The sequence below is a fragment of the Brassica napus genome, assembly GCF_020379485.1.
Source record: "Brassica napus cultivar Da-Ae chromosome C4 unlocalized genomic scaffold, Da-Ae chrC04_Random_24, whole genome shotgun sequence".
In the NCBI taxonomy this organism is placed as follows: Eukaryota; Viridiplantae; Streptophyta; class Magnoliopsida; order Brassicales; family Brassicaceae; genus Brassica; species Brassica napus.
Window position 1 is genome coordinate 9,772 of NW_026014246.1, and position 15,497 is coordinate 25,268.

The 15,497-nt window shown below is 34.7% G+C and overlaps 3 protein-coding genes across 5 annotated transcripts; all 3 read left to right on the forward strand.

Moving 5' to 3' along the window:
* Positions 1-1,026: 1,026 nt before the first annotated feature.
* On the forward strand, positions 1,027-4,923 carry LOC106389718 (potassium transporter 11). The gene is given in 10 exon segments (XM_013830051.3): positions 1,027-1,312; positions 1,423-1,785; positions 1,867-2,092; positions 2,168-2,335; positions 2,338-2,412; positions 2,648-2,698; positions 2,788-3,048; positions 3,131-3,298; positions 3,384-4,161; positions 4,324-4,923. Coding segments are annotated over 9 exon segments (2,364 nt in total). The 5' UTR covers positions 1,027-1,312; positions 1,423-1,632; the 3' UTR covers positions 4,808-4,923.
* A 1,262-nt stretch (positions 4,924-6,185) lies between these two features.
* Positions 6,186-9,327, forward strand: LOC125594752 (bifunctional purine biosynthesis protein PurH-like). 3 transcript variants are annotated; one of them, XM_048770830.1, is made up of 12 exons: positions 6,186-6,394; positions 6,496-6,604; positions 6,701-6,776; positions 6,849-6,945; positions 7,100-7,202; positions 7,289-7,422; positions 7,513-7,690; positions 7,804-7,961; positions 8,038-8,247; positions 8,320-8,667; positions 8,742-8,868; positions 8,966-9,327. In XM_048770830.1, exons 1-12 carry the CDS (start codon positions 6,275-6,277, stop codon positions 9,115-9,117), a joined length of 1,812 nt encoding a protein of 603 aa, XP_048626787.1. In that variant the 5' UTR covers positions 6,186-6,274; the 3' UTR covers positions 9,118-9,327. The 3 variants fall into 3 exon arrangements, with proteins under 3 accessions (XP_048626787.1, XP_048626788.1, XP_048626789.1); XM_048770831.1 differs by having other exon boundaries at positions 6,187-6,394; positions 6,502-6,604; XM_048770832.1 differs by having other exon boundaries at positions 6,192-6,394; positions 6,505-6,604.
* A 3-nt stretch (positions 9,328-9,330) lies between these two features.
* Positions 9,331-11,244, forward strand: LOC125594753 (urease accessory protein D-like). Its single transcript, XM_048770833.1, has 8 exons — positions 9,331-9,521; positions 9,635-9,700; positions 9,781-9,855; positions 9,955-9,999; positions 10,127-10,360; positions 10,451-10,533; positions 10,643-10,811; positions 10,987-11,244. Exons 1-8 carry the CDS (start codon positions 9,423-9,425, stop codon positions 11,098-11,100), a joined length of 885 nt encoding a protein of 294 aa, XP_048626790.1. The 5' UTR covers positions 9,331-9,422; the 3' UTR covers positions 11,101-11,244.
* Positions 11,245-15,497: the final 4,253 nt, after the last annotated feature.

Sequence of the window (15,497 nt, forward strand, 5' to 3'; positions counted from 1 at the left end):
AGATATAGTATATAATTAACATATGAGAAACAGTACCGCATGCAAACCAAGTAATGAAATAACGAAGAATGCCGAGAGAATCATAGAGACATTGGCTGTTAAGAAAACCTCCTTGTTAAAAAGCATGTGAAGCAAGTCACCTTTTTCAAGGGTTTTTAAAAGTAACTAATGAGGGTTTAAAATTTTAGTTTAATTGTTCTAGAAAAAAATCTTCTCAATATTATTTTATGGCTGGTCCAACTAATTTTCTTTTGTTGATAATATGCAATTATATTGGAATGTAAATCAGAGATATACAGTCAGCAGCTTGGTCTTAAACATGAGATGTTGATTGACGACACAAAAGAAATAAATAAAGAATGCCTCTTTCTTACTGCAATTTAATATGAAAATCCTTTTAAAAAAAATGAAGAAAAATTGCAAACATGTCGGGTAACTAGATCGAGATGTGCTAAAAGGAAAATCAGAACGGATCCAATATTTGATTATTGAGTAGTACCTTGATTGAATTGTCCTTTTAAATTATTTAATTACACGATAAAAATTGATTCTCTGACGGACTAATCAAGAATCACGTTTGACAAAAGGAAATAATCTTCGTCCTATTTAGCGTAGATAAAAGTTCTATGACCGTTACATTAGAATATACTTTATATATTATTTATCAACTGTTCCTGAAAACATTATTAATTTCATGATTAGAAAATTTTAATTTTGATCTTAAAATAATTAATAAATAAACAATTAATTATCTATAAAACAAACGAATATCTGGTTTAGCACTGTTTTTTTAAAAGTAATGTACTTTTCCCTTAATACATGATGAAGAGTCCTTTTTGTACGTGTGTGCGTGCGTAAAGAACTGTACTTTTCAATCTGAGTACACAGAATACAACTAATTAAATAGTTGTTCGATAATTCCAATACATTTAAATAAATGGACTATGATTATTTACGCTAAATATTTTTATTTAATTCTCTCCATGTTCATTTCTGTCAGAGATCATAATCATATATGTATACCCTCTCTCTCTCTCTCTCTCTAGAAACATAACTTCGCCTTCTTTTAGTCTCTATTGTGCGGAGAAAGAGAGAGAAGGCAAAGTCTTCTCTCATTTCTGAGTGAAAGCTGAGACCTTTCTTCTGGTAACTTCAATGGTCCTGAATCAAACACCCTCCATGCCGTGAGAATCTATTTCTTTTGAAAAGACAACTTCTTCTTCTTCTTCTGTTGTCTCCGTTGAGTTTATCCTCCACATAATATAATACTTTAGCTAATCTCTGTTTTAAAAAAGGAAGAAAAGTTTTAATTGTGAGTGGTTCCTGTTTGAAAAATTGATTTTCGAATATTCTTTGTTTGATACCTTTTTTTTTTGATTGTTACATCTTCCTGATCTTATTTGTCTCTTTGTCAATTTACAGGATCTTCTCCTTTAACTGTTCACTCCCATCTCTTTTTCTCAATCTGGCAAGAAGTAGCAGCTCTTACGACATTCCCACTTTAAGCACTTTCCTGTCTTCTTGAAAAATCTGTTTGTATTTGTGAAAAGTTTCACACTTTTATTGTTTTGCTTGTAAAGATCTGAGCTTTTTGGAAAGGATTTTACTGGGGTTTTTTTATGAGTTAAAAAAATGGCCGCAAGAGTAGAATCAGCAACAATGGGTGGTGGTGGTGAGATTGATGAAGAGAGTGATGAGAGAGGTAGCATGTGGGATTTAGACCAGAAGCTTGATCAATCTATGGATGAAGAAGCTGGTCGGCTTAGGAACATGTACAAAGAAAAGGTTTATTTACTAATTTTTATCTTTTATTATTATTACAGCAAACTCCAAATCTTGTCTCTAAATTCAATTTGGTTGTTGCAGAAATTCTCAGCTCTTCTGCTTCTGCAGCTTTCGTTTCAGAGCCTTGGTGTTGTCTATGGAGATTTAGGGACTTCTCCTCTCTATGTTTTCTACAATACATTCCCTCATGGGATCAAAGATCCTGAAGACATCATTGGAGCTTTATCCCTCATTATCTATTCGCTCACACTCATCCCTCTTCTCAAATACGTGTTTGTTGTATGTAAAGCAAATGATAATGGTCAAGGTAAATACCAAATCACAAATCTTTATGCATTTTCACTTTGCTAGTTACTGACTTAGTTGTTTTTTTAATTGAAAGGTGGAACCTTTGCTCTCTATTCATTACTATGTAGACACGCCAAGGTGAAAACGATAAGGAACCAGCACCGTACTGATGAAGAGCTTACTACTTACAGCAGGTCTACCTTTCATGAGCATTCCTTTGCTGCCAAAACCAAAAGGTGGTTAGAAGAAAGGACATCTAGGAAACAGCTCTTCTTGTTTTGGTTCTTGTTGGTACTTGTATGGTCATTGGCGATGGTATCCTTACTCCAGCCATTTCTGGTATGCCTTTTCACTTTCCCTTTTTAAGTAAGTTGTGTTCTCGAGCCTCAAGGCCGGTCCTGTGCATAGCCAAGTGAAACATTTTGAAGAAAATTACATATATATATATAAGCTCCCAAATTTGTAAAAAAAAAGTTTATTAGAATTTTTGCTAAATCACCTACAGCCCTCAAAATCTCGGGACCGGCTCGGCTTGAAAAACGATTATTGATAATAACATTACACTCTTTTGCAGTTCTGTCAGCTGCAGGTGGGCTAAGAGTAAACCTTCCTCATATAAGCAATGGTATTACCACTTAATACATTCAACTCCATTGGAAACATTTGATGTCTCATTAGTAATCATAAGTTTGTTGGTTATTGTTACTACTACAGGTGTTGTTGTTCTTGTTGCTGTTGTGATACTAGTCAGCTTGTTTAGTGTACAGCATTACGGAACAGACCGTGTTGGTTGGCTTTTCGCTCCCATTGTCTTCCTCTGGTTTCTCTCCATCGCAAGTATCGGTATGTACAACATCTGGAAACACGATACCACCGTCTTGAAAGCTTTCTCTCCTGTTTATATCTACCGGTATTTCAAAAGAGGAGGTATAGATCGCTGGACATCTCTTGGAGGCATCATGCTTAGTATAACAGGTAATAAAAAAAAAGAAGAAGCTGCTGACTCTGCTCTTGAATCTTCAACTATTCTAAATCTTGATTTTCTTGAAAATGGCAGGGATTGAAGCACTCTTTGCTGACCTATCTCACTTTCCTGTTTCCGCTGTCCAAATCGCTTTCACTGCCATTGTGTTTCCTTGCCTTCTTTTGGCTTATAGTGGACAAGCTGCCTACATTAGAAACCACCCTCATCACGTGGCTGATGCGTTTTACCGTTCCATTCCAGGTTTCTTGTTTGATAAGTTACCTACTTTTTGTTTGTTAGAAGGAAGGTTGGAGTTAAAGTTAACTTTTTTTTGTATTCTTTGTAGGAAGTGTGTATTGGCCAATGTTCATTATTGCAACTGCTGCAGCCATTGTTGCAAGCCAGGCCACGATCTCAGCCACATTCTCTTTGATCAAGCAAGCTCTAGCACACGGTTGTTTCCCTAGGGTTAAAGTAGTACACACTTCTAGGAAGTTTCTTGGTCAGATCTACGTTCCGGACATCAACTGGATCTTGATGATTCTCTGCATTGCTGTAACCGCTGGATTCAAGAACCAGAGTCAGATAGGTAACGCTTATGGAACTGCGGTTGTGATCGTCATGCTTGTCACAACGCTGCTTATGACGCTGATCATGATCCTCGTGTGGCGTTGCCACTGGGTTCTTGTTCTTGTGTTCACCGTCCTCTCGCTTGTGGTTGAATGCACTTACTTCTCGGCTATGCTTTTCAAAGTGGACCAAGGAGGTTGGGTGCCGCTGGTTATCGCTGCAGCGTTTCTCCTCATCATGTCGGTGTGGCATTACGGAACTTTGAAGAGGTACGAGTTTGAGATGCATAGTAGAGTCTCAATGGCTTGGATTCTTGGACTTGGGCCTAGCCTTGGGCTTGTTCGTGTTCCTGGTGTTGGGCTTGTCTACACTGAGCTAGCTAGTGGAGTCCCTCACATCTTCTCTCACTTCATCACAAACCTACCGGCTATACACTCTGTTGTGGTGTTTGTATGCGTCAAGAACCTTCCGGTTTACACTGTTCCCGAGGAAGAACGGTTCCTTGTTAAAAGGATTGGTCCTAAAAACTTCCACATGTTCCGTTGCGTTGCAAGGTAACACATGAAAGTTTAACATCGATAGTTAAAGAATTAATAAAATAATATATAAAAGGTTAGGACCGATCCATTTATCACTATTAGTTTTAGGTTTGAAGTTGTGTAAACTGTTTTGTCCTTAGCCATATCATTCTTAACCTTGAAGCCATTTGTTAACAGGTATGGATACGGAGACTTGCACAAGAAAGACGACGACTTTGAGAAACGTCTCTTCGAGAGCCTCTTCTTGTTCATACGACTTGAGTCCATGATGGAAGGAGGCTGTTCTGATTCAGATGACTACAGCATATGTGGAAGCCAGAATCATTTCAAAGAAAAGAACGAGAATGTTGCAACCTTTGATACGTTTGACTCCATAGAGTCCATAACGCCGGTGAAACGGGTGAGCCACACGGTGACGGCGTCGAGCCAGATGAGCGGCGGAGTGGATGAGCTGGAGTTTATTAATAGGTGTAGAGATGCGGGAGTGGTGCATATAATGGGGAACACGGTGGTTAGAGCGAGGAGGCAGGCGAGGTTCTACAAGAAGATAGCTATTGATTATTTGTATGCGTTTTTGAGGAAGATTTGTAGAGAACATAGTGTTATCTTCAATGTTCCTCAGGAGAGCCTTCTGAATGTTGGTCAGATCTTCTATGTATAAGAGAATGAGATATGTATATGCACTAATGCACGGATGATATTGCATGTGTTGTATGTATATCCCTTTTCGAATGTAATGTTGTCTATCATGTTGTATATGGATAGTACGTAAGATTATACAACTGCTCAAAAAGAAAAAGATGGCTCTTACTACAGAAGAGTCCAAGTCCTTTGTACACACAAAAAGAAGATGAAAAACAGCAGCGAATGAGACTGAGAAAGAAAGAAAGAGCAGAAAAGTGTTTGGGGGGTCCTTCGTTTGACGATTAATGAGTTGGTTGGAGGAGAAGACAGCTAGTCCTTAATCTCTCTCTCTTTTCTTTCTAATTTTCTCCTCAGAAAATATCTGCCAAATAGTATCTGTAGTTCGTTATAAATTTTTACGCTAATCTAGTTTTAATCCTATTTTGCCCAAAAAAAAAAACTATTTTGATTTATTCATAGTAAAGGCCAGTCATCTCCATAGATAACTACTAGTTAATTTGCCACTTCAAATCCAGTAAAATTTAATTTTTTTAGAGCATGATTAACCCGGAGTTCTTAGAATGAGTTCTTAGCAGAAGTTAAGAAACTATTTCTTAACTTCTGATAAGAACTCCACTCTAAGAACTTCAAATTAATCATGGTCTTATTACTAACTGGTGTAACAGTGACACATTAGAATTTTGGTTTCTACTTAACTATAAGGGCATGATTAACCCCGGTATATATATATATATATATATATATATATATATATTTTACATTTTACGTTGACGATTCTTATATATTTTATTTAATAGAAGGTTCTTAATTTTTCTTAGTTAAAATCTAAAAAAAGTTAAGAACCGTCTCTTAACAGAAGGTAAAAAAACGTGAGTTAAGAGAATGGTCTGAGCTTCTTTTAAAATATTCCGGGGGGAGATTACAGGCGTTATCTAACTGTCAACATCCTTAATAATAATTAAATAAATAATTACTTATAATATTATGTTATTAAATAGAAAAAAAAGATAAAAATAGCACTAAATCAAGTTTTTGTTATCAAACTAGCACTCAAGGTCAAAAGTCACAAAAATAGCACTTAATGTTTTATCAAAAGTCACAAACTTAGGGTTTAGAGTTAAAGGGTGAGGTTTAGGATTTAGGATTTAGGGTTTAGGGTTTAGGGTTTAGGGTTTAGAGTTTAGGGTTTAGGGTTTAGAGTTGAGAAATGAGGTTTTGGGGATAAGATTTCAAATTTTGAAAAATAAAAAAATTAAATTTTTCAAAGGATAAACTTAGAAAAGTGTTATTTTGGTCATTTTAGTTTTTGAGTGCTGTTTTTGTGATATAAACTTAAAAATGTGCTATTTTGGAGATTTGTCCTATTAAATATTTCCCTATTAATTCTTATTTTTAATTTGTTTTTCCAATTAGCCGCAAAATCGCAAAAACCCTAAGAACATTACCCACACTACTCCTCACAACTGTTGCGGAACAGATAGATATGCTCAGCTCCGCCGCCACCGCTACCGCTACCGCCACCTCCGTGAGTGCTCGCTCTGGCGATATCCTCTGCGGCTATTTGCGTAGGAAAACCGTCGCGCCTTTTCGCTTTGCTCAGACTGTAAGCTCTCCTCTCCTCTCCTATGTTCGAACGTGCTCTTCTTCTTCTCCTCATGTCTTTGTTTCACGTTCTGCTAAATACTTAAATTAATTTTTTTTTAGAAGCAGCAGGTATACTGTAAGTCTCTGCGTCCGAGTTTCGTTGCGGTCCGAGCCATGTCAGAGTCTCAGACAGCTCTAAAGAATAAGCCACAGTCCTCGACCTCCTCTGGTTTGTTTTTTTTTTTGTTAACCTGCAATTTCATATCCAGAGATTGATTTCAATTATATTCTGTTTACAATAAGGTTTTTTTAATGTATACAACAGGAAAGAAGCAAGCTTTGATATCTTTATCTGACAAGAAGGATTTAGCTACTCTTGGCAACGGTCTTCAAGAGTTGGGGTATGTCTTATTTCATAAATTTTTAGTTATGTTTATGGACTTAAAAATGATTCCTTTTTTTTTCATCTCTAGATACACTATTGTTTCTACTGGAGGAACTGCATCTACCTTGGAGAATGCTGGAGTCTCTGTCACCAAAGTTGAGACGCTTACTCATTTCCCTGAAATGGCAAGTTTCAATCTTTAAGCTCGCATCTCTTTTGTTATCGTTTCTTATTCTTCAATAGGATTCACCTTTCAATTAAAAAAAAAATGATTAAGCAGTTTAGTTTGGTATATTAAACTTAGCTCTCGTTTTTTTTTTTTTTTTTTCTTCTCGAAAGCTTGATGGCCGTGTGAAGACTTTGCACCCAAACATTCACGGTGGTATCCTCGCTAGAAGAGATGTGGAGCATCACATGGAAGCTCTTAACGAGCATGGCATTGGTGAGTTCTTACATTTGATTTAAGCTGTCTATAGTGTCTCCTTCCTTTATGCTAAATTGCATCATTTTTGATGTATTCTATTACAGGTACGTTTGATGTGGTGGTTGTCAATTTGTATCCGTTCTACAACAAAGTTACTGCTCCAGGTGGGATCAGTTTTGAGGATGGGATTGAGAACATCGACATTGGTGGTCCTGCTATGATTAGAGCTGCTGCTAAGGTAGCACATACATATATATATATATATATATATATACTATGCATATGAAATTTATTACGTGTATTTATTTCTTTCTATGTTATTGGACAGAACCACAAGGATGTCCTCATTGTTGTCGATTCAGAGGATTATCAAGCTGTTTTGGAGTATCTCAAAGGAGGGCAGAACGACCAACAATTCCGCAGAAAACTTGCGTGGAAGGCCTTTCAGCACGTTGCTGCGTATGATTCCGCCGTCTCAGAATGGCTATGGAAGCAGACCGAAGGACGTAAGTACATATTTTTTTATGTGATCCTCTCCTTACACTAGTTATTTCAATTAGACTATGCCTCAACATGAATATACTAAAAATCAATTTTCTTGTCTTGCAACCTTTCTCAGAAGAGAAGTTCCCTCCCAGCTTTACAGTTCCGCTTTCACTTAAAAGCTCCCTCCGTTACGGTGAAAACCCTCATCAAAAGGCGGCGTTTTATGTTGATAAGAGCCTTGCTGAAGTCAACGCTGGTGGTATTGCCACAGCCATTCAGCACCATGGCAAGGTAAATCTTTTACCCATATCATAGTTGTAAAAAGTTTCTTGATGCTGACGGTCATAATTTTGTATAATGTGAGCAGGAAATGTCATACAACAACTACCTTGATGCTGACGCTGCGTGGAACTGTGTGTCAGAATTCGAAAACCCGACATGTGTGGTCGTGAAGCACACAAACCCTTGTGGTGTAGCCTCTCGCGATGATATCCTCGAGGCTTACCGTCTAGCTGTGAAAGCTGACCCAGTTAGCGCCTTTGGTGGTATTGTAGCCTTCAATGTCGAAGTGGACGAGGTAAATTTAACTAGTACTGTGCAGTAAGTGTATTCAATTTTGTCTAATAATCTGTTGTTAATCTGTCTGTAGGTTCTTGCTAGAGAGCTCCGAGAGTTCAGGAGCCCAACGGATGGAGAAACTAGAATGTTCTATGAAATCGTGGTTGCTCCAAAGTACACTGCTAAAGGTCTTGAAGTACTCAAAGGGAAGTCGAAAACTCTGAGGATCCTCGAGGCTAAAAAGAATGATCAAGGGAAGCTGTCTCTTAGACAAGTTGGTGGAGGATGGTTAGCTCAAGACTCGGATGACATAACTCCAGAAGACATCAGTTTTAAAGCCGTCTCGGATAAGACTCCCACTGAAAGCGAGCTTGCGGATGCCAAATTTGCTTGGCTTTGCGTTAAGCATGTCAAGAGCAACGCCATTGTGATAGCAAAGGTTTGTCTCTTTTTCTCTTTCTTATATGTCTTTGCTAGTTCATGATTCTGATTCTTGGGTTGTTTATGGTGAAGAACAACTGTATGCTGGGGATGGGAAGCGGACAGCCAAACCGAGTAGAGAGTTTGAGATTAGCTTTTAAGAAAGCTGGTGAGGAAGCCAAAGGAGCTGCCTTGGCCAGTGACGCCTTCTTCCCATTCGGTATATTTATTCTCCTGGACCATTCTTCTGTTTGTAATAGCGTAATGCTTCTATGAAGAGAGAGTTTTAATACTTGTTGTTGTTGTGTGAATGGCAGCTTGGAAAGATGCGGTAGAAGAGGCGTGCGAGAAAGGAATAGGAGCGATAGCAGAGCCTGGAGGTAGTATTAGAGACCAAGACGCCATTGATTGCTGCAACAAGTATGGTGTCTCTCTTCTCTTCACCAACGTTAGACATTTCCGCCATTGATGATGAATCCCAAGAGATTTTGAAAGACATGCTTGTTCCAAAGAAGTTTGTTTCTGGCTCTAGGCAAGAACACCCCACCAAACAAAAGCAAGAGTTGAGAAATGTTGTAACTTTAATATGAAAGAGTTTGACTTTATGTGTGATTAGCACCTGAGAGTTGTTTCTTCGAATAAAGTTGACATTTTTAATAAAAGATCATATTTTTCTCAACACCCAGAAGAAACACGATGAGATGTGTATATTTTAAATCAACTTAAACTAAAACGAGAGAGTCAACGACAGTGGTGATAGGAAAGAGAAGAGAGATGGCGACGGGGAAAGTGGTGGTGGAGAAGATTAGAGGGAGATCTACGGCTACGAGTTGCTTCTCTAAGTATCCTCTCAAGTTCATACTTCCCACCAAGGTTCTCTATCTATAACTGAAGCATCTATTCAGAGTTTCAATAGTTCAAAGCATCTATTCAGAGTTTCAATAGTTTAAAAAAAAAAAAAAAAAAACCCGACATCGAACTTTCAGGTAGCTCCTGTCGGAACTGACGTTGTCTGGATTTACAGCATCACCTATGGCGGCGGCATTGTCTCTGTACTTCCCTCTCTCTCTCTCTCACTTCCTTTTGTCTCTCAGTAAATTTGTCAATTAATTGAACAAGTTCTTGTTCATAGGGAGATTCGATTTCATGTGAGTTCACCATTGGTGATGGCTGCACTGCAGTGCTTACAACCCAGTCTTCTACTAAGGTTAAACCAACACATTCTGTCTCTTTCTTTCGATTGGTGACATTAACTTCATCCTACTTGGTTTGATTCTCTGGTTTGGATCTTGTAATTTCATTACAGGTATACAAGGCAATAGGATCAAAGTGCTCTGAACAGACTTTAGAAGTAATGTTTCTTTCGCATCTACAAATCATTTGAGTTATGTTGTGTCAGATAGAGAAACAGTTTGCTATTGCAATAGAATAAGACCCTTTTATTTGCTTCCTGTTTATCATATTGTTGTGTGCAGTAGGCGAGAATAGGGAGTGAGTCTCTTTTGGTTGTGATTCCAGATCCAGTGACTTGCTTCTCCACTGCTCGGTACTATCAGAAACAAAACTTCAGATTGGTTTCAGACTCTAACCTTGTCCTTGTGGATTGGATCACAAGCGGGCGTCACGCTAATGGTGAAAAATGGGACTTCGAGTTTTATAAAAGCATCAACAATGTCTACCTGGAAGATGATAAACCTTTATTCCTTGACACAGTAATTACTAATCTCATTCACACTATCTGATAAGAACATTCATGACCAAGATTATTAGACCTTACTGTGGTAATGGTTTGTTTACTCCAGGTGCTGCTAGAGAAGAGGAACATACAAAGCATAGCGGAGCGGATGCAAGACTATCACGCCATAGCAATGGTCATACTCTTCGGGTTGGTTTCTCTCTGTCTTCTTGTAGTAGTTCTAGAGAAGGCACTAGAGCACATCTTTATAGTGAGAATTTGGTTTATTTGCTAAATCTGTTTGGCAAATGGGATCAAGGCCAAAGCTGAGGGAACTCCAGAAGCAAGTTCAAGAAAACGTGAAGAATATGATGGCGGAACAGTTGCAGATCTCTTATGGTTCTCGGAGACACAATCCTGATTCAAGGGCACGTAATGGCTTCATGAAACCAGAGTTCATAGCTTCCTGCAGCACTTTTGGCCCTGAGGTTAGTAGTAATCATGCTTTCTTTCTCAGTTTCCAAATCCTTCAATCTTGTTTCTCCTATCCATCAAGAAACCATATAGGATTAGACAATATTGACCGGTAGGATTAGAGACAACGCATGAATGGCTATTGCGGCTAGGCTTTAGTGATTGAAACATGGTGTGAATATATTGCAGGGAAAAGGAGTTGTGATTCGAATTGCTTCGGATTCCACAGAGCCAGTCTATAACTTCTTGAGGCAACAACTGGGTGGTTTGGAACCACTTCTTGGTCAATCTCCTTATGCTTGAGTCTTTTTTCATTTTCATTTTTCTTTCTCTTTACTCTACCAAAAGCATCAACAAGTCCATCCAACATCATATTGTTGTTTAGGTGAAAACAATAAGAACTCATTCAAAATTAATCTATCTATTAATAAGAGCAATTTCAATTAATGTTAGAAAGGTTGCGTTGATTTATCGTAAAAGTTGCATTTGTTGAAAAAAACTTAAATTATGTTGTGTTGTGTTGTTTTGTTGAAAGTTGCATTGGTTGAAAAAAAAAACTCAAAAGTTGTGTTGTTTTATATTAAAAGTTGCATTGGTTGAAAAGAAGTTAAATTATATTTGCGTCTTTCCAACATCATTTCTAAAACTATTAATAATAGCAAATACCAATTAATGTTGAAAGTTGTGTTGTTTCATCCTAAAAATTTGTATTCGTTGTTTCATCCTAAAAGTTGCATTTGTTAAAAGTTAAATTATATTTGTGTTTTTTTCAACATCAAATTAAATTATATCCTAAAAGTTGTATTTGTTGAAAAGAAGTTAAATAATATTTGTATCAATAAAAATTATTGTTATCCTAATTGTTAAAAAAATTATCAAAATATCTAAAGTGTATATTTTCTCCAAATAAATGTCAAAGGTTGTAATTTTTCATCTTAAAATGACACTTTAAAAAAATTCCAATTAATATTGAAAGATTGTGTTGTTTAATCGTAAAAATTATATTTGTTGAAAAGAACTTAAATTATAAATATGCCTTAAAGGTTGTGTTGTTTTATCTTAAAAGTTGCATTGGTTGAAAAGAAGTTAAATTACATTTATGACTTTTCAACATCATCTCTAAAACTATTAATAATAGCAATACCAATTAATGTCAAAAGTTTGGTTGTTTCATCATAAAGATTGTATTTGTTGTTTCATCATAAAAGTTGCATTTGTTGAAAAGAAGTTAGATAATATTTGATTTTTTCAACATCAAATTAAATTATATCCAAAAAGTTGCATTTGTTGAAAAGAAGTTAAATTATATTTGCATCAATAAAAACTATTGTTATCCTAATTGTTAAAAAAAATTATCAAAATGTCTAAAAGTGTATATTTTCTCCAAATAAATGTCAAAGGTTGTAATTTTTCATCTTAAAATAACATTTTTTAAAAATGTTGTCTTTCCATCTTATATAAAATGTGGCATAATTTTTTTACAAATGAATTCCCGTGAGATACCGCACGGGTACCTTACCTAGTAATTATCCATAATAAAGTATAAAAAACATCCAAACAACTTTGATAAAAAAAAATTAGATAAATAAAACGAAACAAAAAGTAAAATAAAAGCAAACCAAAAGAAAAAAATAGTACTTTTATAAGAAAAAAATATGGATTTGAAGGCTATGAAAGTTTCACTTATTAATTGATTATCAAAATTAGATTATGACAACGATTTATTATCTAGAAACCATTTTAGATTACAACAAAAAACTCCTAATTTTTAGATTTTCTACAAAAAATCACTATTTTGCATTTTGAAGAAGATAATCAAGTATGGACCTTTACTGAAGAGAATAACATGTCTTATTTACTATGTGGTGATTAGAAAGATGAGTTTTGATATGCAGACAAAACCGATTGAACTACAAATTAAGAAATCTAGATAGTGATAGCTCTTGACGACAATGCAATTCCGTTTCATATACTCAGGGAAGCTATTATTGACTTCAGTAATAGTAACGTCACTGGTAAAGGTGGATTTGCAGTTGTGTATAGGGAGGGGCACATTGTCTGATAGAACATAGATTGCAATCAAGAGAATGGAGTAAAACTGATGATTTGATTGGTATCAATACCTTCAAATGTGAAGTCATTGTGCTAACTAAGGTCCATCATCGCAATCTAGTGGTTCTCCTAGGGTATTGTATCGAAGGAGAAGAGAGATTACTGTTTATCAGTCTATGCAACATGGATTGGATCTCATACAGTGGACTAGGCAGCTTACGATTTCCCTTGATGTGGCTAGAGGGCTCGAGTATCTACAGACCTAATCTCGTCGGAACAGAAGTTACGTACACCAAGATTTAAAACCTTCAAATATTCTTCTGGGATATGACTTGCGAGCAAGGGTGTCCGATTTCGGTTTAGTCCGGTCAGCAGTTGAAGGAAAAGATTCATTCATCAGCTTAAGCTTATGACTTTGGTTTATGCCATCAAAATTCAAATCCGATAAACAAGTAAAGGTTTTCTATGAAACGGCTAATCTCATGCATCGATTGCGTGAAAATGAAAACATTCGATTTACCTTTTACAAAATAAAAAATTTTGGTGTTCTTATATCCAATCTTTCTATTTTAGATATTTTTGGTGGATAATATTCCCTGTACATGGGTCAATAACTATATATAAATTTATATTTTTTGGCTTAATAAGTACTATATAGAGAATTAGTAGTAACTCATGAAAGGAATCATTAATTAGTATTCTATGATCTTTTTGAGACATATTTATCCAACCTCAACAATATATTTTAAAATATTGGAACATTTTTGATGACCTAAAAATGAAAACACTTATATACGAAAAAATTGAGATTGCTAAAGAGATTGGAAGAGGAAGTCAACTTACACATAAAAGCCACGGCGAGACTAATTTCTAAATGGTAGCTTTACAATTTTCTTTGATTCATGTCCTTTTCTCTCTAATTTCATTTACATTTATCTTAAGCTTGGTCCATATTCTTTGTTTTCTCTTACTTTGTTCTAAAAATTCCTCATTTTGAAATCTCTACACCCTCATTTAGTGTAAGGTAAGGCAAGCCATATATATATGGTAAATCCAATTCATTAACAAAACATTGATTTACTTTGCTCATACCTATTCATTAGGACCATTTGCATCTTTTTGGTCACAACCTATTTGCATTTTTTTGGTCACGTTTACGACACTTTCACACCCTTTCAGTTATGATTCATTTGCATTCTTTCGGTCACAAGCCGTTCGTAGCTTTTCGGTCACGACCTGTTTGCACATTATCGGTCATGACATATTCACACCTTTTGGATCATAACATGTTCGTACCTCTCAGATCACATCATGTTCGTATCTCTTATATTACGACACATTCATACCCTCTTAGATCAAAACAAATTTATTCTTCTTCATTGATGACATCATATTAATATTTATAATTGTTAATCAATGTTAATATGAAAATTTCCATCTCTTAAGTTTTTAATATGAAAAGTTGTATTTATTAGCATTGAGATGAAAACTTATGTCTTTTTGTTTTTACTTTGCTCATATCTATTCATTAATACTTCATAAATATTTGCAATTTTCTATATCTAAAAGTCAGTGTATTAATATGAAAATTTGAATCTCTTAATTTTTATACATGAAAGTTGCATCTCTTAAAATTGTTTTACATGAAATTGTACTTATTAGTTTTTTAGATTAAAAGTTGTATATTTCACTTTTATTTTAATTATATCTTATAATTATTTTACATAAACATTTACAATCATTTTATATCTAAAAATCAGTGTATTAGTATAAATATTGAATCTCTTTTATATGAAAAGTTAGATTTATTAATTTTTAAGATGAAATATTGCATATATTGCTAATGAAAAGACACAACTTTTAAAACTAATACATTTTTTAAAAAAGAATGAAAACATGCAACTTTTGACATTATAATGAAAAGATACAAAACTATAGAAAAACACAAGAGTTTATAATTTGACAACTTTTCAAAACTCGTTTCAGTTTTTAATGAAAAGACACAACTTTTCAACATTAATTAGGTTGCTAAGTTTTTGAGATGAAAAGTTGTGTCTTTCACTTTTCTTTTGCTCATATCTACTTATTATTCCTTTTCATAATATTTACAATTCTTTTATATCTAAAAATCAGTGTATTAATATGAACTAGGTTAACACCCGCACCTTGCGCATGATGATCATTATATATAAAAATTATTTTATATATTATATGTTTCTAACATATTATGAAATAATAAATATATATTGAATAATTAAAAAGTCAGTAACTATTACTTATATAATTAAATTGGAGCGAACATGTAAATAAATTTTATTAATCCAAAAATAATTTTTTATTTGATATGGTATATAATTAAATTTAAATAATAGTAACATATATATAGTAGATTTTAATATTAATATTTATTAAATGATGATTTTTGCTCATATGTTTTTTTTATCATTTGTATTTGTTATAGCAAAAAAATTATATTACGGATAACAAAATTTTCATTGTATGACTAATAGGTTAGATAATTTATAATATTTTTAAAAATTAAGTTGTCAATTTTCTTTCAAATTTCTTATCAAAAAAAATTGTTCAAATTAAATTTCAAAATTAAGATATTTATGTGTTTTTTATACGGCATATAATTTAATTTAGAA

Excerpts from the sequence above, each read along its gene's own strand:
- LOC125594753 (XM_048770833.1), top strand. The coding sequence starts at position 9,423 with ATGGCGACGGGGAAAGTGGTGGTGGAGAAGATTAGAGGGAGATCTACG. Across the intron at positions 10,000-10,126 it reads GCTCTGAACAGACTTTAGAA|GCGAGAATAGGGAGTGAGTC; the intron begins GTAATGTTTCTT and ends TGTGTGCAGTAG. Across the intron at positions 10,534-10,642 it reads GCAATGGTCATACTCTTCGG|GCCAAAGCTGAGGGAACTCC; the intron begins GTTGGTTTCTCT and ends AATGGGATCAAG.
- LOC125594752 (XM_048770830.1), top strand. The coding sequence starts at position 6,275 with ATGCTCAGCTCCGCCGCCACCGCTACCGCTACCGCCACCTCCGTGAGT. Across the intron at positions 6,395-6,495 it reads CTTTTCGCTTTGCTCAGACT|AAGCAGCAGGTATACTGTAA; the intron begins GTAAGCTCTCCT and ends ATTTTTTTTTAG. Across the intron at positions 7,423-7,512 it reads TGATTAGAGCTGCTGCTAAG|AACCACAAGGATGTCCTCAT; the intron begins GTAGCACATACA and ends GTTATTGGACAG.